The sequence below is a fragment of the Petaurus breviceps genome, unplaced genomic scaffold (assembly GCF_028583685.1).
Source record: "Petaurus breviceps papuanus isolate PSGF00001 unplaced genomic scaffold, PetGlider_PUasm1.0 90760, whole genome shotgun sequence".
NCBI lineage: Eukaryota > Metazoa > Chordata > Mammalia > Diprotodontia > Petauridae > Petaurus > Petaurus breviceps.
The window spans coordinates 5585041-5609145 of NW_027187338.1; the positions used below are offsets into that span (position 1 = coordinate 5585041).

A 24105-nucleotide genomic window follows, 5' to 3' on the forward strand; every position below is an offset into this window, starting at 1 on the left:
ATTTGCCCAGGGAGCAGAAAGAACAGTTTATGTTCTTGATTTAAGCACACAGCCTGCAAAACTCCCAAACATGAAACACCTTTTGGTCCAGTATAAATATCTTCCTAGTTCTGTCTTTCGTGATTCACTGATTATTAGAAAAAAGAATCTAAATTAAGCAGCTATTTCTGAGGGAATAAAAGACAGTTCCCAGGATTCCTATGGGAAGTATCCAAGTCCCAAATGATGGCCAGGATTTATCTATCACACTGGAGCAGCGATTCTCATTTTTTTTTGGTTTCAAGATGCCTTTCCATTCTTAAAAATTATTGAGGACCTTCCCCAACCAAGAGCTTTTGCCTATGTGGGTAATATCAACTGATAAAACATTTTTATATTATGAAAATAGTTTTAACCTCATGGACTTCTTAAAAGGGTTTCAGATCCCCCCTCCCCCACCGGCCCCCAAAAGACCTCACATCAGTATTTGAGAACCACTACCCCAGAGAAATTCCAAAACAAATGAATGGCAAATTCACTACTGGGAACTACTGGAAATCAAAAGTCAAAATAATGAAATCATGCTAAGAACTGTGGAAGAAATTTCTATACTCTACAATTTTGGTACATGCCTGCTAGAAACAATTTTTATTAGGTTAAATTAATTTTAAATATTTCTGCTTAGAAAGAGAACCAAAGGTGGGTCGAGTTCCCTCTGGCTTTGAAAATCTCTTTCTCCCAAGCCATTTTGGAGTTACTATTTATAGCATTCCTACACAATGGGCAAAATTCTGCAATAAGACAGAAGGTGTTTAAAGAGCTCAGGTAAGAGTTCAGTTAATATTTTGTCTCATCAAACAGAACAATAATCACTTAACTTTATGCGTGTCATTGGAGAATCATTTTCCTAAAGCCATTCAATCCTTCTTTCATTATTCCTTTTAAGGATTCCCCTTTCCAGGTGATCAAAGTTAAACTTAAGAAATACTCCCATTACCTGAAATAATCAAAGACTTCTTCCTTTCCTTAGGTTGACCATTACACTCATCTGGCCAACGCATGGTGGAAAGAGGGAGTAGCTCTTAGATGGAATTATCAAGGACCCCTAGACATTGTCCAGTCACTGCCTTAATTCTATCAAAAGGGAAAATAAGAGTTTCTCCCTGAACTGTTTACCCAATTTCCTCAAAGAAAGTGGTTAAGCCATTGGTAAGGGGGCACTCAGTGCAAAATACTGCTTCAGAATTTATTAAGATAAATATAAATTTCTTATCCAGGTGAGACCAAGGACTTTGAGATATTATCTTAGTAGTATTTTGTAATCTGTAGCATTTATGTATGGAGTCTAATGGGAATCTCAGTATGTTTCCACGAGACAGTGAACCAAAGAAAAGAAAACCATTCCCAAAACCAGTGGCATGACTGGAGCTCAGTGAGAGGATAAAGAAGACTAGGGTCCATATGCCTCCCACTTGTTCAATCACCTACAACCTACCTGGTGTCCCACTCATCAGAGCCAGTGTCATACTTGTAGGTAGGTTGGAAAGATAGCTCCCCCTCTGTGAAGCCTTGGAAGACAGCTTTTGCAGCCACTTGAATTTTCAGCTGTTGGAAGTGAGGAAAGCAAACCTTAGTATTAGCATACAAAATTTCCTATTAAAGGAGAATGGATAGCCAATTGTGGGAACCAGACCACTGCATAATTTGTGGTCAACTCCAACCCCTGAGAACAGGAGCTTGTTGACTATTCTTTTTATCGATATAGTTAAAACCAAATAGATTCCCAGTACCAATACTTGCAGAGTATAGAGTCAGCAGAAAGCTTATTTGCTGTTCCACCTTTTTAAGGGTCTTCCACAAAAGAAGTGACAAGCTATGTCCTGGGTGATTAGCTCATAAACAACTAAACTGCTCACTCCCTTCTCATGGCATCTATTCAGCGTAGTTTGACCATCAGCAGCCATGAATGCCAGATCTCTGTCAACTACTTTTAGATCCCATTCCTAACAAAAGGTGAAAACTGGAGGCATTTTTGGATTAGTCTCTGGAATCTCTCACCTGACACTATTGGGAATGCTACAGAAAAACCTTAACTCTTACAACTGGGACTGGGCCCTAGGTAGTATAACCTGCTAGGTCATCTCAATTTTCATTTCCCAAAATGAATTAAGGAGAGAACAACACAAAGATAATTCAGGGTGCTTCTTGAAACATAGTAACCAAGATCCTACAATCCATCTAAAAAGAGTAGCACAAGGCACAAGATGTATGCTATTGCTTTGAGAAAGACCACTAAAATGGGTTAATGGATAAAGATGAGACAAGACATGAAATTGAGACTTTGATGCATCAAACTAAGCTGTTAAGAAACTAAGAGATGGGCAGCAAGTGAAAAGAATGGCTTCAGGTTAGAAACAAGGCTCAGAGAAAAACAAGAAAATTTACCAGTAAAGAAAGTTAGAAGCAAAATGGTGCTGTTGAAGGTGACTAACAATTAAAACACCGGCATTGGTTGTTTTGTTCTAAGTAGCTTTCTTCATGTTGCAAAATGAGAAGAGAAAGATTTGAACAGATCAGAATAATAAATTTCTGGGAATAAAAGGGGACATTAAAGGTTCTGAAAAAAAGGGATCTTTTTTTTTTCCAAAACAGAAGTTGGTGACCATGTAACCAATTCATAAAAACATTTAAATGTATATAAACCTCAGAAGGGCAGAAAAATGCACAAAGGACTAATGCTGCAGCAAAGGGTTTTTAAGTTAAAAGGGGATGTAAACTGACAAATGACATGAAAGGATCATGGAGGAAGTAAAGAAAGCTTTCTCAGCAATGACAGTTCTCAGAAAAGAATGATACTACATAGTATAGGGAAGAGGAAGTAAGGAAGCAGCTCACTCAAGAAATCAAAGTGAAGTACACTGATCAAACACCTTCCCTCCAAAGAAAGTCTTAGGTCCCAATGAAGCAATGAGAGAAGAGGCAAAGAAAATCCCAATAATTTGGGGAAGAATTGAAGGGAGTAATGTTGGCTAAATATTAAGAAATTGCTTGACAAGATAGAGATCGATTGGATGAGGAAAGTTTCCCCATGTGCCAGATTGGTGAATCCCAACATGGGAGACCCAGAGCTCCTCCTCAGAGGTCCTGAGAGTCCAAAGACATCATTGCTCGGGTTATGGCTGGAGGTAAGTGGGCTGCCTGCCCAGCCTACTGTGACTCTCTGTACCTGATCGTATGTGTACAGGGTTTGAAATGCCTTCTCCTCGATGAGTTTTTTCACTGTTTCCACATCCAGCTCTTCTATCCTGTAGTTGAGGTCCCCCAGCCACAGGATCACACTGTGAGGACAGAGGACAAGGGCAACAGGGTTTTTAGGCAGGACTGTAACCTGTCCCAACCAGGGCTCGCCTTAGAAGGCCCTAGACGAGCGAGACTCAGGGAAGCTGGTTGGGAAAGTGATTCGGCTAGCCACAAAATATCATTGCCGTGTGTCTATACCTCTTGCCCAGTCAGTTCTGAGTTCTGAATGAAAGAACCTCCTCCTCCTCTTCCTCCTTCCCTACCCCCACAGGGGGAGTTAGTTACCCAAGTCTTGCTGTGCTGGAAGCCAGCATGACAAGTCTGAGGAATAAGACCATGCACCTCATTCCCAGGAGAGAGGCTAAAAAGATCCTTTAAGCAGGGACTTGTGCAGGTCTCCAGGGGATGCTAAACAGCAGCACCCCCTTACCCTCACGAATTCTGGTTCACCAAAGGCACTGAGAGACTTGGTTTCCAGGGCTCAGCTCCCAGAAAACACAACCATTGCTCATTTGGCACTTTTGGCAGTCCTCCGTGGAACGTTAGTGTTTAATGACAAACATCATTTGGGTACGAAGGAGACGGGGAAAACCCCAGATGATGCCGCACACCCTGTAAACACCATGACTGCTCCATGAGAAGCCAACTACCACCTCGAGAGGGGGTTTAGCACAGCAGCACGCACACACACATATGCACACAGCACAAATTAGATCAAAGCATCCACAAGGTAAAAAGCAGCCAAACTGACACTCTCGCGGCATCTTCAAATCTGGGACTCTGCCTTTTTGACAGGAAGGAAGAGCACGGCTGGTAAGACACACTCCTGGCCAGGTTCCCTAGAGAACGAAAGCCAGTCTGTCAGTTTCCAGAAGCCCACGTTCCAATTCAAACACTCAAATACACACACACACACACACACACACACACACACACACACACACACACACACACACACACACGGAGGAGAGCAGGCAGGAGCAGGTTCGGGGCTCTGTGTGCCCCCTGGTGGACACCACCATGGTTGCACCAGCCTTCCTCTTTCCAAGAACAAGCATCATGGAGCTTCTTCACACATCCACCGATGGGATTTTGTCGTTTAATAAAAAGGATTTAAAAAAGAAATTGAACTGGAGAGAAAGGATAAGAAGCACAGGGAAGTTCTTAACATAGAATGATCTGAGCCACTGAAGCTGAACACCCAGAAAAATAGAACCAAAGCAAATGCTCTCAATGATCAATAATAATGGGGGGAGGGAGAGTGACACAGATAATTCGAAACAACAAATGCTTTTAAAGCTGGGTTTAAGATTCACTGTATGATTTACTTTGGGGTGGCCAATAAACTCTCCCAGGGAATGTTTTGTTGAGGAGGGTCAATATCAATTTAAGTATTTCCTAATGACACACCAAATAACAAAGAGTTAGAGATGTCCAAAGTTGGCTAGATAGTGAGGGAAATAAGTCCAGGACTGATGATGATATGCAACAGAAGCTTCATACATGAACGTGTGCAAATTGACTATGCCACTGCAGGAGTGAACCCCCTGCCCACCTACACCCCCACCCCAATTTCAGAAGCCCAGAATTGAGTATGGACATCAGTGGTTCAGTATTCAGTAGATGGGGCAAAATGAGCCACTCACTCATGCTTGCCGATGGTGAGGGGTGGAAGATTTGGATCAACCTGACAGAACTGCATTCGGGAACAAATATCTTTATAGTCCTGGTTCCTCCTCTCATATTCCTCAGTGTGGGCAGCCAGATGAGAATTCACAATGCAGATGCTTGTATTATGAAAACGGAACCGGATTGCCACTCCTCCTTTATTACCCTATAAAAAAGGCCAAAAAATATCACCTAAGTCACAACTGACTGTATCAGTATTAGAAATACTATACTTCTGAATAGTGTTTTATGCTTTTCAAAAAGTTTTCATTGGTATTATCTGATTTGATTATTAAAATAATTCCATTACAAGTTGTTCAGTCGTTTTAATTGTGTCTTACTCTTCGTGCACCATTTGGGGTTTTCTTGGCAAAGATACTGGAGCTGTTTGCCATTTGCTTCTCCAGTTCATTTTACAGATAAGAAAAGTGAAGCAAACAGGGTTAAGTGACTTGCCCAGGGTCATACCACTAGTAAGTGTCTGAGGTGAAATTTGAACTCAGGAAGAGAAGTCTTCCTGACTCCAGACCTAGTTCTCTATCCACTGTGCCAGCTAGCTGCTCCCAGTACAGGTAGGGCAAATATTATTATCCATATTTTATGGAGGAGGATACCTGAAGGGAGGTTGACTTGATCAAATTCACACAGCCAACCAGAGAAAACTAGGACTGAAACTTCCAATCTCTAACACTGCATTCCCAGTATACCAGGTGTTCTTAACCTGGGGATTGTCAAATTAATATTTGACAACTATATTTCTATATATTTTGTTTCCTTTGTAATCCCATGTATTTTATTTTGTGCATTTAAAAACATGATTCTAAGAAAGAGCTCAAAGTCTTTGCCAGACAGACAATGAGTCCATGACACCAAAAAAAGTTTAAAAATATCTGCACCCCAGAATGCTGACCTGGAATGCCTTCCCTCCTCGCCTCTAGGTTTTGGAATCCCTGATTTCCCTTAAGTCTCAGTTCAAGTGCTTCCCTTTGCAAGAGGCTCTTCCTAGTCCCCTAAGCCTCTAATGCCTTGCCAACCAAGTTAACTTGCCCCTGCTTTGTTTATAGATAACAAGTACATGTCTCTCCAGTGAGAATGAAAGCTCCTTAAGGGCAAGAGCTGTTTTGCCTTTGACTTTGTATCCCTAGCACACAGCACAGCACTTAGAAATATTAGGTGAATGCTTGCTGATTGATTGACAAGTCTCACTGGGGATAAATAAACAGCCCCATTTTTAATTTAAAAAAACCTGAGGGCTTTAAGTGGCCTGCAAGCTTAACATGAATTAGGAGAATGATGTGCCAGATAAGAAGATAATGCTATCCTGGGCTAAACACATGGAGGTATAGGGTCTAAGGTTGTGGTATGTGATAAGCCTACTTAATGCTGCTTTAGCTAGACCCTAGCAGGAGTATTCTGGACACGACTCTCTAGAATGAATATTTAGAAGCAAAAGTAATGTTGATGAGGTGGCTAGGTGGTGCAGTGAATAGAGCACCAGCCCTAGAGTCATGAGGACCTGAGTTCAAATCCGACCTCAGACACTTAACACTTACCAGCTGTGTGACCTTGGGCAAGTCACTTAACTCCAACTGTCCTGCCCTCCCCCCTGCACAAAAAAAAAAGAATAAAAAAAAAAATAATGTTGATAAATAGGTCCAGAAGAGAGTGATGAGCAAATTCAGAATTGTGCTCTGACTGGTAGAAAAACCCAGGGAGGTTTAGTCTGAAGGAGGGCAGCTAGGTGGTAGAGTGAATGGATAGAGTGCAGGGCCTGGAGTTAGGAAGACCTGAGTTCCAATTCAACCTCAGATACTTACCATCTGTGTGACTGGGAAAATCACTTAACCCTGCCTGCCTCAGTTTCCTCATCTGTAAAATGAGTTGGAGAAGGAAATGGCAAACCACTCTAGAGTCTGCCAAAAAGAAAAAAACAAATAGGGACAAAAAGAGTCAGACATGACTGAACAACAAGTCTGAAGAAGAAAAGACATGACCAGTCTTGTCAAACTTGCTCTGCTGAGCCCCACTTGGCAGGACAAAGGAAAATAAGGGGGAAACTGCAGGAAGGCAGATTTCAACTCACAAAAAAGGAAAAAATTCCCAACAATTTGAACTGTTCAAAAATGGAATCAGCTGTCTCAGATGGGAATGAGTTTCCTGTCACTGAAGGCATTTCAGCAGAGGCTTCATGACCACTTATCAATTTTAAACAGGATTTAATTTACATTGTAAAATAATTTAATTTAATATACATTGAATTCTAAGTTCCCTTCTAATTCTGCAACTCTCCGTTTCTAAACCACATGTTCTCTATTCAAGGCAATGTGGAATAACAGGTGGAGTTAAGAAGACCCCGATTGCGGTCTGCTCTCTGATACAAACTGGCTACCTGACACATCAAGGCTCCCCCTCAGGGTGCTTCAGATAATCCTCCTACACTATAAGACAGATACTGATCTACAGCTGGGAAGGAAGCTTCAAACACCAAGGTCACTGGTTCAATCCGAAAAGGCTAAAAAAAAAAAGTTCCCTTTAAAGGTCAGTGGAAGTCCAGCCCCTTCAATAAACAAACCTCCTTTCCCCATTCTTGGTTCTAGCTTTTTCAGTGCAATGCTCATAACATACTTGATGGGCTAATAGGCAACAATCAGTTAAAGTTGGGGAAAAGGATAAAGGTAGACCAAAGCTTATATTATTATGAAAGGGACTGAATATTCAGCAGGTTTGGGGAGTTGAGGGGCACACAGAGTCCGAGATGGATCAAAGCACTGCAGCGAATCATGGCAACTCTGACCTTACCGGAAGGCACAATTCACTCGGTGTTTCAAGATATACACAGGACCATGAGCCATATTAGGAAAACACTTTGGCTTGGGTAAGACCTCTATGAATCACTGTCCAGGGAAAGGGTCAAACCCAAGCCCATCTGTACTACGGACTCACTCACCATCCTGCCCATGATTCCTGTCCCCACCGTCTCAGCTTCGACTTCTGAGATATGCACCGCATGCTCTTGCTTGACATAAAGAAGCAACATGATCCCAACCAGTCGGATAAGCTTCACCTGAAAGACAAGATCACAGCTATGCGGTTTTTCTTCTTTAGGATCTCTGCTATGGTGGTGCTCCTAGGCCTCATGATGACATGGTAGTGACACTGAGATCTTGATACTGTTCTGAATGAGCCAAAGTTCTGGCACTCCCCCCTAGTTGGAAAGGTTTCAGTCACATATGGGACTGGTGTCTGATTGGTCTGAGTCCAAGGACCATAGGCATTATGGAGGCTGGGCACAGCAAGGTGAGCTACCAGGCGATGAATTTTGGCCAGAAGATAAAGGTGAGTGGGAGAGAATTCCAAGAATGGGAGATAGCCATTGAAAATGTTCAGAGTCAGGAGATAGAGTGTATTGTGTAAGGAACAACAAGGAAGCCAATGTTACTGACATTAGAGTAAAGTACAAGAAGACTGGAAAGGAAAGAGGGACTTTATATGGCATGAAGGACTTTGAACACCAGCAGAGGATTTTATATTTGATCCTGAAGGTGACAGGGAACCAATGAAGTTTATTGAGCTGGAGCTGACAGGGAAGAGTGTGTGACACGGTCAGACTTTTACTTTAGGAAAACTGATTTGAAAGGTAAGTGAAGGATGGATTGAGGTAAAGGGAGAACAATCAGAAGGCAACTGTAGTCATCTCAGTGAAGGTTGGGGTAGTGGCAGTGTCAGAGGAGAGAAGGGGGCATATTGGAGAGATGTTACAGAGAACTGATAAGAATTGGCCAACTGACTGAGTAGGGAGGGTAAGAAATAGTGAGCCATCCTAACATGGCAAAACAGGAAAATGATAAGTGTTGGAGAAGATGTGGGAAAGTTGGAACATGAATTCATTGTTGGTGGAGCTGTGAGCTGATCCAACCATTCTGGAGAGCAATTTGGAACTATGACCAAAGGGTTATAAAAATGTGCATAACTTTTGACCCAGCAATACCACTTCTAGGGCTATATCACAAAGGGATCATAAAAATGCAAAAAGGACACACACGTACAAAAATATTTATAGCAGCTCTTTTTGTGGTGCCAAGAACTGGAAATTGAGGAGATGCCCATCAATTGGTGAATGGCTAAACAAGTTGTGGTATATGAATGTAATAGAATACTCTTGTGCTATAAGAAATGATGAACAGGTGGACTTCAGAGAAACCTAGAAAGATTTATATGAACTGATGCTGAGTGAGGGGAGCAGAATCAGAAGAACATTGTACACAGTAACAGCCACAGTGTGCAAGGACTGATTTTGGTAGATTTAGCCCTTCTCAGAAGTGCAAGGACCTAAAACAATTCCAAAGGACACATGATGGAAAATGCTAGCCACATCCAGAGAAAGAATTACGGAATTGGAATGCAGAACAAAACAGACTATTTTTTTGTTTGTTTTCTTTTTGGTTTTTTTCTTTCTCGTGGTTTTTTCCATTCATTATAATTCTTCTATGCAACATGACTAATGTGAAAATGTGTTTAATAGGAATGTATATGTAGAGCTCATATCATATTGCAAGCCATCTTGGGGAAGGAGGAAGAGAAAATTTAAAACTTATGGAAGTGAATGTTGAAAACTAAAAATAAAAAATTTAACAAAAAAAAAGACATAGTGAGCCATTGAGAATAAAGCCTAGGTATTAAGTTCAAGTACTAGGAAGATGGCACTATCTTCAACAGTAATAGGGAAGTCAGGAAGAGGGGAGGGTTTGGGGAGGAAAGAGAATGAGTTCAATTCTGAATATGTTGAGTTTAAGATGTCTACAGGTATCCAATCTGAGATACAGTGGACAACTAGAATTGCAAATATGGAGGTCAGAAGAGAGGTTAAGGCTAGATAAGTGGATCTGAGAATCATCAGCATAGACAGAATAGTTGAAGCCATGGAAATTGATGAGATCTCCAAGGAAAACAGTATAGGGGAGAAGAAAAGAGGGCCCAGGACAAAGCCTCGGGGGAACAACCATGGTTGTCCAGTGTGACCAGGATGAAGATCCAGCAAAGTAGAACACTTCAAAGAAAGAACACTTCGACAAGCTGGAGGAGAACCATGAGAATAGTGTCATAAAAGCTGAGAAAGAAAAGAAAGTGTCAAGGAGAAGAAAGTGATAGACAACATCAAAGACTACAGAGAGGTCAAGAAGGATCAGGATTAAGAAAAGGTAATAGATTTGGCAATTAAGAGATCACTGATAACTTTGGAGAGAGTAATTTCAGTGGAATGATGAAGTTAGAAGCCAGATTATAGAGAGTTAAGAAGGAAGCAAGAGGAAAGGAAGGTTCTTGGCAACCCTCAAGGCTCCATCCTGTAACTCATTGGTGATCTCATCAGTTTCCAAGGAGTTCAAATATCATTTCAATGCAGATGATTCCCAAATCTATAAATCCAGCCCCTGAGGCAACTAGGTGGTGCAGTGAATAGAGCACCAGCCCTGGAGTCAAGAGGACCTGAGTTCAAATTTGACCTCAGACACTTAACACTTACTAGCCGTGTGACCTTGGGCAAGTCACTTAATCCCAATTGCCCTGCCCTCCCCCATCCAAAAAGCAAAAATTTTTTTTTAAAGTTAAAAAAAATAAATCCAGCCCTAGTCTCTTTCCTGAACTCCAGTCTAGTGTCACCAACTGACTTTTGGACATCTTGAATTGGATATCTTATAAGCATCTCAAACTCAATATGTACAAATGGGAGCTTGTTATCTTATTCCCCAAACCTCCCTACTTCCTAAATATTTTATTACTATTGAAAAGCATTGTGGTCCTCCCAGTCACCCTGATACACAAAGCTATCATGTCAGATTTCTCTCTTACACTCACTCCATATATCTAACAGGTTGGCAAAACTCATCATTTCTACCTTCATGGCATCCCTTGTGTATAAGCCTTCTCTTCACTTTAATAGCCACCAACCGTGAGCTGGCTTTCATCACCTTGTGCCTGGACTATTGCAACAGCTTTCTAACTGGGCTTTCTGCCTCAAGTCTCTGCCCACTCCAATCCATCCTGCACTCACTCAGTGCCAAAAGGAATTTATTAAAAATTCCAGTGGCTTCTTATTATCCCCAGGATCAAATAGAAATGCTCCTCTTTGGCTTTTAAAGTCCCTTTCAACCTGACCCTTCTTATTTTTCCAGTATTTCTATACTTTATTTACTCTCTACATTCTTAACAATCTAATATCTTCCTGACATTCCTTCTCTTGACTCTGTGCCTTTTCAATAGCTGACCTCCATACTAGGAATGTTCTCCCTTCTTACCTCTTGATTTTCCCTGGCTCCCTTTAAGAATCAGCTCAGGGATGGCTAGGTAGCACAGTTAATAGAGCACTGTCCCTGGAGTCAGGAGGAATGAGTTCAAATCTGGCCTCAGACACATAACACAAAACTAGCTGTGTGACCTTGAGTAAGCCAATTAATTTAAGTCAATTAGCCCCAATTGCCCTGCCTTCCCTCCACCAAAAAGCCAAAAAAAAAAATCAGTTCAAATCCTATCTCCTTCAAGAGGCCCTTTCTGGTCCCTCTTCCTCCCTTTCCACTGCTGGTTCTTTCCCTATGAGATTGTCATTATTGAATCATTTCAGTCATGTCTGACTCTCCATGTCCCCATTTAAGGTTTTCTTGGCAAAGATACTACAGCAGTTTGCCAGTTCCTTCTCCAGCTCATTTTATAGATGAGAAACTGAGGCAAACAAGGTTAAGTGACTTGCCCAGGGTCACACGGCCAGTAAGCCTCTGAGGCCAGATTTGAACTCAGGTCCTCCTGACTCTGGGACTGATGTTTGATCCATTGTACCACCTAGTTGCCATACCATGAGGTTTCCTTCCCTCTACTCTGTATACATCTTGTCTGTCTGTAGTTGTCTGCATGCTCTCTCTACTATTAGGATGAGGCAAGGATTGTAAATACTAAGCAAATATTTGTAGTCTGACTATGGCAGGTTTTCAATCTGTATCTTTGAAAGGAGAATGCAAATTTATGAAATCACCTGCATATTAGATAAAAGCTAACGTCAGGAGGATTTGACTTCCCCCATAGTAAAACTATCTAGTCAAGGATTGGTCCAAAATAATGTATCTCTTGTAGCTCTTGGGAGAAAGAATAATTTCTGAACAATGAAGATAACAGTGCATCACTTTCCTAAAAATGACAGGAGACCACCTACCTCTTCCTTGACTTGTGAATATTTCCTCCTTCCTCCCATGTTATTGAGTAAGCTATGATAGCCAAAACAGGTCATGGTCCCTAGTGCTAATGGCCCACCTTGGAACTAGGACCCTGAATCTTTTCCCTCTAATAAAACTACACACTCCTTCTATGCCAGGAACAAAAAGAAATAGGACCATTGGTCACTTAGTCAAGTTAAAGGTCATGTTAAATGTAGGAAAGATGACTCATTCCCTGGATGCCAACATAAAGCTTTAGGAACCAAAACTCTATGGCCCAGACCCCCACCTTACTTTTGCATATTTGGCATCTGGATGCAGACCCTCAGTTACAGCTTTAAACCACTCTTCTTCCTTTGGGGTATCATTGAAGAAAAAGGCTTCTTTACTCAGATCTAGTTCTTGGAACCTGTCAGAAATGAGATAAAACAAGTCAGACTTTAGGAAAAGATAAAACACAAGGCACATCCTAGAATTATTCTAGATTTGTAAGTTCCATTTCCCCACCTACACTGGAAGTTTCAGGACACATCACCTCACTCTGCTAGTCCCTCCCACAGCACCTAGCCTGGTGTCTAATAAAGATCTGGTGGATTGCTGTGGCTTTCTTTAATTCTACCCTCTCCATGATAGGATTAGCTTGTGGCATGCAGAGTATCCAACAACTAGGGAACAAAACTCTCCAAGAACAATGACTTTGACAATTGGTTACAGGAAATAGTTAGCATTAGCATTAAAATAACAAACATAGTTTGATCTTAATAATACCAGAAACATGTTACATGACAGAGAACAGCAAATAAACAGAAAATAAACCTTTAGTGATATAGTCACTTTAAAATTTCCTCCACTAGTTGCAAGGTTTTAGTTCACAGACATACACCATAGAGTTCAAAGTAAAGATTCAGAGGAGCTTCTGCGATAAAAATACTTACCCTATGCAGTATATATCTGGAGGCTGAGCATCCTGGCCTAGCCAAGGCCGGAGGCATTCTTTGGGGGACTGGCCATTCACATTGTATGTTCCCACAAAGAACCTACCACAAAAGTGAATCAATTTGAAAAAACTGAAATTGAAAGTACAGAGGTATTATTTTGCTGCCCATTCTCTTCCCACCATCTTTGGGGGAAAAGAAGTCTTAAAATACAAGAAGTGTCATAGAGAGGTCAGATTGTGGTCCACCATGATTAGTATTCTGTTCTTACCATGGCACCAAGGGAGGGTTCAAGGTTGATCACAGCAATTACCTCTCATTCCTTTTAACACCAAGAAATTAGATTCCTAAGTAAACGTTCCTAACTTTCCACTAATAATCCACTTTGGATCCATCATCCCTGGTTTGATCCTTGACCCAACATGTCTTACAGCACTATCAAAGGAAACTGGAAACCATGCCATACAAAGGTCACTGAAGATAGTGGAGATGTGTAGCCTGAAGAAGAAAACACTCAAGGGAGACAGAACTGTTTCAAATGCCTAAAGTGTGTCCAAGCTAAAGGGAGATTGGAGAAGAAAGGGCCAGGCTATAAAGGACTCTAAAACACAAATGGAGTGCAGGTCAAATCAAATCTGCACATAAATCCTCACTATCACCCCCCGACCAGTGGTCTGCTTGATGGCCTCTAAGGAGGGGGACTCACTACCTCTGGAATCAGCCATCTGCCTTTTAGACAGCTCTCATTGTTAGGAAGTGTTTCTTGACTGCAAACCTAAATTTGACTGCTTGCATCTTCTAGTGCCCCTGGTTCCACCCTCTGGTGCCAAATAGAACAATCTAATCCTTCCTCCATTTATTAGCCCTTCCAATATATGACACAGGTGTTATACTTTCCCCCACCCCATCCTGCCTTCTCTTTTCTAGAACATGCCTAGTTCCTTCATTTGATTATCCTGCATGATTCTTATCCATGTCTCTGTAAATACTTCCTAGAATATTTGCTCACCTTTGACCCAGAAATACCACTTCTAGGGCTGTATGCCAAAGAACTCATACAAGTGGGAAAAGGACCCATATGAACAAAAACATTTATAGCAGCTCTTTTTGTGGTGGCAGAGAACTGGAAATCAAGGGGATGCCCTTCACTTGGGGAATGGCTAAACAAGTTGTGGCATATGAATGTAATGGAATACTCTTGTGCTATAAGAAATGAGGAGCAGAAGGACTTCATAATAACCTGGAGAGACTTATATAAACTGATGCTGAGTTAGGGGAGCAGAACCAGGAGAACATTGTACACAATTACAGACACATTGTGTCTGGGATGACTGACTTTGATAGACTGGGCTCCCCTCAGCAATGCAAGGTTATAAGCCAACTCCAAAGGACTCATGATGGAAAAGGCTATCCACAACCAGAGAAAGAATTACAGAGTCTGAAGGCAGACTGATGGACACGACTTACTCTCTCTCTGTTTCATTTTGTTTTTCTTTCTCATCATTCATTCCATTGGCTATAATTCTTCTTTACTTTTGTTTGTTGACTAATGTTTAATGTGATTGGAACTCAAAAACTTGTGGAACTAAATGTTGTAAACTAATAAAATAAAATTATTTTAAAATTAAAAAAAAAGACACATGAAGGATTTCCTATTTGATCCTCAAAAACAATTATGATTTCTATTTCTAGAACTAATAATACACTTGTGGTTCAAAAAAATTTCAGTTGTTCTTTGTTATCTACAGAATAAAGTCCAATAACTCCCTTAGGATGGAATGCAGAGTTCACACTCACACTCACACTCACACTCACACACACACACACCAGTCACCCTCTAGATTTTTTCATGTGGCCACCTCCTCACTAAGGCTACCCTGGAATACACTCCATGTATATCTGTTTCTGATCCTGGGCTATTATTGTTCTTTATACTGAGAGCATCTTCCTTTCCCATCTCATTTCTACCTCTTAACAAAACCTTCAAAGTCCAGGTTACAACACCTCCAGTAATAATGAAACAATAGAGAATTCATAAATACAACCAAATGTCTATGAGATTAATTTTGGCAGGCAAAGCCAAAATTATAAAACATTGGGGAAGTAATTCACTAAATTCAATCATTTTAGCTGAATAAAAATTGCTAGTAAACTGCTTCCCAATATGGGGCAAAATCAATTTAGATCAATACCTCACCCAACTAGATCAAAGACGTAAGTATTAAATGTCAGTTAAAATTGTAATAAGATATTCATTCAACTGTAGAGAAAAGACAAAATTTATCAAATAGAAGAAATTAATTGAAAAATATTCATTGGATAAGCCAAGCCAATATATTAAAAATTATATAATTACCTAAATTTATTTATTCAAGGTCATCCTAATCAAACTACCAAAGGATTGCTTATCAAACTAGAGAAGATCATAACAAAATTCATCCAGAGGAATAGCCAAGAATCTAATGGAAAATAATGAAAAAAAGTGGGAAGGAAAGGGGCCTACCAGATCTCAAACTATACTACAAAACAATAATCACCAAAAACTATTTGGTACTGACTAAAAAGGAGGTCAATCAGTGGAAAAGTTAGATATACAACATTTAGAAGCAAATAAAACTACCAGCCTAGAGTCTGATAAACCCAAGGACTCCAACTACTGGAGTATCATGTTATATCATGTTATAAAAACAAAGGAAGGGGAATTAGAATAATGCCATATAAACTATGACTAAATAAAGGAACTGGATACCATCACCTGGGGAATAGCTAAATAAATTGTGGAACATAAATGTAATGGAATAACTGTGCGGTAAGAAACATATATGGAAAAGTAAGAGGAACTGATGCTAAGTGAGTAAGCAAAACCAGGAAAACAATATTCACAATAATTACAACAATGTAGACCAATCAATCAATAAATATTTATTAAGTACCTAATATGTACTTAATGAGCAGCTAGGTGGTGCCATAGTGCATAGGGTGCCCAGTCTGGAGTCAGGAACACTCATCTTCCTGAGTTCAAATCTTACCTCAGACACTTACTAGCTGTGTGACCCTGAGCAAGTCACTTAACCCTATTTGCCTCAGTTTCCTCATCTGTACAATAAGATGGAGAAGGAAAAGGCAAACCACTCCAGTGCTTTGCCAAGAAAATCCCAAATGGGGTGATGAGGAGTTGAATATGACTGAACGATGACAAGAACATGTGCCAGGCACTATGCTAAGCAGTAGGGATTCCAATAATGATAATAAACAAGAATTAAACTGAATGCTTTGGATCCTTTGCTGAAGATGGCTTTCTGAAGGGTAGGCAGATGGCCCAGATCCCACATACCTTCTCCAACAAAGCTCTAAAGTTATCATCAGACCAAATAATGACCGAGAGATAGAGTGAGAGACTACAGTGGCTTTTCCCATCTCATAACTGCATGAAAGGTCAACCAGAAGCCAAAGGGCAATAGGAAAGGGACCTGCCAACACAGCCAAGATCAGAGACACCATAGCGTACAAGGCTCTGTGTCTTGGGACGTTCCCTCTCCCAAGAAAGACCCAGTGTAGTCAGAGAGCCCCAGAATAGAGACCTCAGAATCTCCAGAGAATGCAGTAGCAGCACTCACACCAGGACACCCTAGGTTCAGGGGTTCTGAGGTCCCTAACATTCTGTCTGGAGACAACAGAGGGAGTCCTCAAGATCCTCTGCTCTGAATCTCAAAGACTGGAGATATAGGGGGGTGGGAGTAGACTGGGAGAGCTACCTCCAGAACACTGGAACCCAGGTGACCCAGACCAAGGCTGAACAGAGCCAAACCCCCTCCCCCCCAAAAGGGCTCACAACCATATGCTGCCCTGGCCAAAGTTCCAATTCAAAAACCAAAGCCAGAGAGATGGGTAGATCAAAGAAAACATCAATCAGTATGAAAAATTTTTGAAGATCTGGAGATCCCCCCCAAAAATAAGGAGCAAGTAAGTTCACAACAACCAACAAGCAGCCACTTAAAGAAAAAAATGGATTTTCTGCATGAAGTATGTGAACTAGAAGAATCAAAGCAAGTGATAGAAAATACCGAGTGTATATAGTGAAGCAGTTAGGTGCCATAGTGCAGAGTATTATCAATTATTATTCACAATAACTACAACAATGTAAGCCAATCAATCAATAAACATTTATTAAGCACCTTCTATATGCCTAATGGGCAGCTAGGTGGTGCAGTGGATACAGTGTCCAGCCTGGAGTCAGGAAGACCTGAGTTCAAATTCAACCTCAGACACTTGACTGGTTATGCGACCCTGGGCAAGTCACTTCACCTGTCTGCCTCAGTTTCTTTATCTGTAAAATGCGGATAATAATAGCATCTATTTCACAGGGTTGCTGTGAGGATTAAATGAGATAATTGTAAAGCACTTAGCTTTACAATTGTGCTTGATAGACAGCAAGCACTAAAGACACACTTTTTCCTTCCCCCCTTTTAAAGTTTGCAAAGAATTTTACATATATTATTCCATTTATTTCTCATAACAGTTCCTCTAAAGTAGGTGCCTCTTTTTGCCTAGGAGAGAGGTCCATATCCAGAGGTGTGGAATATTGCACATATTTTCAGATCTTTTCGATGTATTGATTACTTTTGCTGATTTTTTTTCCTCTTCTTTTTCTTTCTTTTAAAAAAATATGTTGGGGGTGGCTAGGTGGCAAAGTGAATAGAGCACCAGCCTTGGAGTCAGGAGGACCTGAGTTCAAATCCAACCTCAGATACTTGATCACACTTACTAGATGTATGACCTTGGGCAAGTCACTTAACCCCAATTGCCCTGACTTCCCCCTCCAAAAAGGGAATGACATACACACTAAATATGGTATCTCACCCTACAGGAGTGTAGGGGGGAAGGGGATGAGAGGGGAGATGATGGAAGGGAGGGCAGGCTGGGGGGGAGGGACGTTGAAAGCACACACTTTTTAAAAGGGACAGGATCAAAGTAGAGAATAGAACAAATGGGAGGTGGGCTAGGAGGGAGGGAAATATGGTCAGTCTTTTACAATATATCCACTATGGAAGTGTTTCGCGTAGCTACACATGTACAACCTATATTGAATTGCTTATCTTCCCAGTAAGGGTGGGTGACAAGGGAGGAAGGGAATCAATCTGGAACTCAAAGTTTTAAAATCAAATGTTTAAAATATGTATACTATTATTAATATTATTTTACATGTAACTGGGAAATAAGATTTGCAGGCACCGGGGCATACAGATCCACTGTGCCCTACTGGAAAGTTGGAGGGGGTATGGGAGAAGATATGGGAGAGAGCAGATTGGAGGAGGGGATATGCAGTGGGATCGCTATTTTGGGGTGGTGGGTAGGGGAAAAACGGGGAGAAAATTTGTAACTCAAAATCTTGCAGAAATGAATGATGTAAACTACGAGTTAATAAAGCGTTTGATTAAAAAAGAGGCGCTTTCCTCAATACCCTACCGTGCTACTGCTTTCCTCCTTCAGACTGCCAACCATCTACTCTCTCTAGACCTTCTACGTATCTAGTCATTGACATGTCTTCCCCATTGGGACACAGGCTCCTTAAAGGGCCATTTTTACCTTTCTATATATCCCCTGTGCTTACCGGATGAGCTGCCACAGAATAATCACATAATACATACTTGCTTACTGATATAAGAAGGCATGTCCTTCTCTTTTTTTGCAGAGGTAGATGACTATGGCTATGCAATACTGCATATAATGTCCAGCTTTTTTGATGTTTTAGTTAGTTTTGCTAAACTGCTTTTCTTTCCTCTTTTTTCTTTTCTATTTTTATTTTTTGTTATAAGGCTTTAGGGAGAAATTGGAAAATGTAGGAGATATATCAAAAGACATTAATAACATGTATTTTAAAAACTGTCTTTTCAAAATTGCATAAATATACAAATAAGAACTCAGAAAGTGGAGGAGGGGTAGGTGGTGCAGTGAATAGAGCACCAGCCCCGGAGTCAGGAGGACCTGAGTTCAAATCCGGCCTCAGACACTTGACACAAAAACTAGCTGTGTGACCTCAGGCAAGTCACTTAACCTCAACTGACCTCCAAAAAGAAAAAAGAAAAAAAAGAACTCAGAAGGAAATAGTAAACTAGCTATTATTTTGTTCAAATCTATTTTTAAAAAATATATGAATAGTTTGGGTTTGCATGGCTCTATTACTTTTTGCTTACATCTTTTGAGATTTTAAGCTTAAAATATTTAAAAATATTTTAAAAAATTAAATAATGACTTCTTTGTGAAACCTTTTCTACATTCCCTCAGCTAGAAAGTCTCATTCTTTTATGTGATCTCTTAGCACTCTGTACTCCACTTATATACTAGTCATTTTCCCATTTTTTCCATATTTATTGATACAAATGTCCAACCACCTGAACTAGATTATAAACTCTGAAGGAAAGGGCCTGGTTTTACTTATATTAGTTGGTATGATGCAGTAGGCAATGGAGTTCAAGTTCAGACAATGCTACTTATTACCTATACGACCTGGAATAAGTCACTCTGCTACTCTACTCTTCATTTTCTTCATCTGTAAAATGAAGAGGCTGGATTAGATGATATTTAGGGTCCCCTAAATTTATGATAGGTAAGTAGGTGGAGCAGTAGATAAAGTACTGGGCCTGAACTCAGGAAGACCTAAGTTTAAATTTAACTTCAGACACTTACTAGCTGTATGACCCTGGGCAAGTCACTTAACCCTGATTGCTTCAGTTTCCTCATCTGTAAAATGAGCTGGAGAAAGAAATGGCAAACCATTCTAGTATCTCTGCCGAGAAAACCCCAAATAGGGTCATGGAGAGTCAGACACAACTTAAACAATTTAACAACACCAAAAATGTTTGATTCCATGATACTTGGCACAGTGCACTGGGTACAACTGACCCTTAATGAAAAGTTTGTTGAATGAATATCAACACTCTATTCTATAATAATAATGCAAAATAACTTAAAATAGCAATCAATAAATATTTATTAAGTATCTACTATGTGTCAGGCACTGTCCTAAACATTGGGGTTACAAAAAAAGTCAAAAGATAGTCACTATGATCAGGGAGCTTACAATCTAATGGGGAAGACAACATGCAAACAAATATATACAAAAGAAGCTTTATACAGGATAAATAGGGGATAATTAAAAGAGGAAAAGCTCTGAAATTAAGAGAGATTGTGGAAAAATTCTATACCTTCATCCTAGCTGGAGTTCATAGATACATGAAAGTTTAAGGTGGAAAGGACCTAAGGGATCATTTTTGTCCAATACCCTCATTTTACAGACAAAAAAATGAAGGTCTGAATAAGTTATGTCCAAGATCACACACTTCCACACTGCCTTCTATTTTCCACTGATCTGATGTATTATCTGCAGGCCACCTCCAATTGTCCTGGTCTATATCTGGCCACTGGACCCAGATGGCTCTAGAGAATATAGTGAGGTTGGTGACTTTGCACAGCCCTGCCTCACTTAAATCCAATTCACTTGCAAGTCATGGCATCACCTTCCTGATGTCACAATCCCCTTTCAGAACAAAGGACAAACAACAAAACAAACTATCTAAAAAGACTTCCTAAGTCTCAAGTGTGGATTAATGCAACTTTCATTTTGAATTCTTTTTTCAAGGGCTCCAAGTGACTGAGATGGTTTAAGTCAAAGAAGAGAAAAACTGAGAGGAGATAAAAAAGAAAGACTGGTTCAGTAGAAGGAATTGGTACAAAGGAAAGAGATCCTGCAGCCTGACTGACACCTGGACCAGTGCTAAGTCAGTAATTTGCTTCTGAGTGTGTTACCTGAAGTTCTGGAGGTAAGTGTAAGCCTCTTCCTTCTGTACCAGCTGGGATTTCACAATCGTGTCTCGGAGTCCAAACTTCTTCATCGATAAAATATGAGCCTTGTCTGAAACAGTCACAGTGGAAGACCGTACCATGTCGCTGGTAATTTCAGGCTTGGATTTATTCAGCCTGGAACAACAACAAGCCAGATATTTGCATTTTGATTCCTGCCCCAGGGGAAATAGATCAATATAAAGTCTATACTTGGGGATCAAAACCATGGGGATGAAAAGGAGGAAAAGCTCTTTGCAGAGCAAAGCTGTCCCCTTTGCCATGGCAAGTAATTCTGCTTGTGGTCAGAAGGTGGCAGAGGGCAGCCTTGTTCCTTACCACAAAGCCTACAAAGTCACAGGAAGGAGCCTCTTAGAGAGAATGTTGTCCTATTCCACAGAGCAAACAAGACAAGGGAAAATGTCTCCTTTTCCCAGGATGATAAGCTCTGGGCACCTTTCCAAATATACTTCACTGACTCTCTAGGGCTGCAAGAACCATGGCTACCATTACCCAGACTACGCTTTTCTCCTACTAGCTTGGAAAATACAAGAATAATGTAGACTTTGGGAAGCAGAGAGGTAGGGAGGAGGGGAAGAATTTGAGCCTGAGGCCAGACTACGGACACAGCACAAGTTCCTTGGGGTGTTTTAGTGTCCTTTATCTGTCTTGCTGAATTTCCTCCAGCTTATATCATACATTGAAGTTCCCCACTCTGAGACCTACAAAGGCCAAGCAAAGTAAGTCCTACCTGGCAGATGCAGCTTCAGGTTTCTCAAAAACCCAAGAGCTTTGCTCTCCCAGCACTCCTTTCCCATTTGGCTTCAGTTCTTCAGCGTCTGGAATACCTAAAAGGACAAGAGGGGGAGGAAAGTATCAAGATGCAGATATCAACTCTGATATAGAGATGATTTGTTTTTGTTCAGACCTTTCTGACTCTTTGTGATAGCATTTGGGTTTTGGATTTTGTTTTTGCAAAGGTACTGAAGTGTTTTGCAATTTGCTTCTCCAGCTCATTTTACAGATGAAGAAACCGAGGCAAACAGGGTTAAGTGACTTGCCCAGGGTCAGTCACGCTGTCCGAGTTCAGATTTGAACCCTGGAAAATGAGTCTTCTGACTCTAAACCCAGCCCTCTGAGCACTATGACACCACCTAGCTGCCCTATCATATAGAAATCACTGATTCTCTAACTGTAATTATCTATTTATTATATGGATCATGGGTTCTCAAATTATAATGGTATACATATTGATCCAAAAATGCATAGAAGGGTTCAGTCACTATATGGGTGATGTTCACAGCTTATAGAAGAAGTTTAGTTCAGCTCAACAAATCTAAATAAAGTCTGTTACATACCAAAGCATGATGCCAGACACTTAAGAAGATATAAAGACATAATTCTCAGCCCTTGTTCTCAAGAAGTTTATTGGGGAGAGGAGAGAGAGCAGGGAGAGGGGGAAAAGGAAACTGCAGAAAACATTGTGTAAATTATAAAGCAAAAATAGACAAGAATGGTTGGTTTTGTTTCTAAAGTACCATAAGGATTCAGAAGAGAAGAGATCAATGGCTGTTTATGTATTGTCTCCCCCATTAGACTGGGAGCCCCCTGAAGGCAGGGGCTGTCTTTTACTTCTTTTGCATCTCCAGTGCTTACCATAGTGCCTGGCACATAGTAGGCGTTTGATAAATGATCACTGATTGAGTCAGGGAGAAATATAATAGAAAAGGTGATATTAGAGATGGACCATGAAAGATGAATAAGATTCTGCTAAGTCTGAGTTATTGTGAGGAGCTAAAGGAAACCAAGAATGAGAACAGTAAAAGCAAAGAGAAGGAAGTATTTATTTTAAACAATTCTATTCTCAGCTGCTAGTTTTACTCCCTTGTTCTCCATCAGTAGGCGCAGTATCATAGAGTGGAAAGGATTTATAGTCAAAAGACATGGATTCTAATTCTGCCTCTGTCATTTACTGTGGGACCTTTGACTGAGGCTACAAGTCCCCTGAGACTAATTTCCCATCTGTAAAATGGAGACAATATCCATGCTGATTAATTGACAGGGTTACTAATAGGGTCAAATGAAGCAGCTTATGTTTAGAAACCTATAAAATGTCATGCAAATATGAGGGCTTGTTATTTTCTTACTACCAAGGAAAGCCCAGGGCCCCAGACCCAGCCTTCTCCCCTCAAGGAAAATCCCTGAATATTAGAGTCAGAAGAGGGCCCTTAGGCATTTTCTTCCTTCCCTTTCTCTCCAGCCCAAATCTCAAAATTCTGAACTTGACGCCAAATAAAATGGGCATTTCCATATACAGTATAGAGCAGAAAGATAGGGCTGTCCATGAAATGGAGAATATCTTTTCTTTGTAAGTACAGTATATAATAAACTCTACATGTCATTTTCAAAAACTGTCTTACTTGTCTGTGATTCCTTCTGGCCTTCTTCCCGTTTCCTTCTCATTGGGAAGAAACCCTAACCCTTGTAACCCTTGCCCTCTCACTTCCCTGCCCAGCCCCCCAATTATAAAACAAAAACAAAAGCCTCATAACAAACATGCATAATCAAGCAAAATAAATTCTCATAATGGTCAAGTCTTGAACACCCTTCTCTGATCCAATATCCTCATTTTACAAAGGTCAGAGGAATGAAACTGGAAGAAACTGTCAGAGGACACACGCACCCTTATTGGTGCCTTTTGCTCTACCAAAAAGCTCTGAACAACAAAAAGTCTAAGAATTCCCAATAGCTATATTACACAAAGAAATACTGGAGGAAAGTTTATATTACACGATTAAAATGAGAGGAAAAAAGTTTTTTTTCCTACGAATAGCATTTTTGCTTCCAGAAAGATTAATCCCTTGTCAATAGAGAACATAAAGAGGTTGCAGACACTCTTCGTTCTCTTTCTCAAATTATGGTAGTATCACTGGGGGAATGAAACAGCACAGAAGAATTCTGATCTGTAGAGAACAACTAAAAATACATTTTCAGCCATGTTTGCCCCATAAAATCCCTTCATCCAAAACAGATCATTAAATTCCAGTGAAAATGCTTTATGTGACCTATGAATCAACAAGAAACTTTGCTATTGCCTTAGAGGGCAGAAAAAAAGTCAGGAAAGGGAAACATGGCAATGGGCATTTGCAAAATTCTTCCTGCCTGATCCTCTTCCTCCATCTTCA

At 40.5% G+C, this 24105-nt stretch overlaps 1 protein-coding gene across 6 annotated transcripts in view; it reads right to left on the bottom strand.

The window, feature by feature from the left end:
- The window catches only part of INPP5B (inositol polyphosphate-5-phosphatase B), an 83590-nt gene that overhangs the window by 14711 nt on the left and 44774 nt on the right, over nt 1-24105 (bottom strand). For all 6 annotated transcript variants that reach the window (XM_069067976.1, XM_069067977.1, XM_069067979.1 and 3 more), the window contains 8 exons: nt 21672-21768; nt 20888-21058; nt 13082-13183; nt 12441-12555; nt 7895-8011; nt 4926-5113; nt 3206-3317; nt 1475-1584 (listed from right to left, as the gene is read on the bottom strand). In XM_069067976.1, coding sequence (XP_068924077.1) covers nt 1475-1584; nt 3206-3317; nt 4926-5113; nt 7895-8011; nt 12441-12555; nt 13082-13183; nt 20888-21058; nt 21672-21768 — 1012 coding nt within the window. The remainder of the gene's footprint in view (nt 1-1474; nt 1585-3205; nt 3318-4925; nt 5114-7894; nt 8012-12440; nt 12556-13081; nt 13184-20887; nt 21059-21671; nt 21769-24105) is intronic.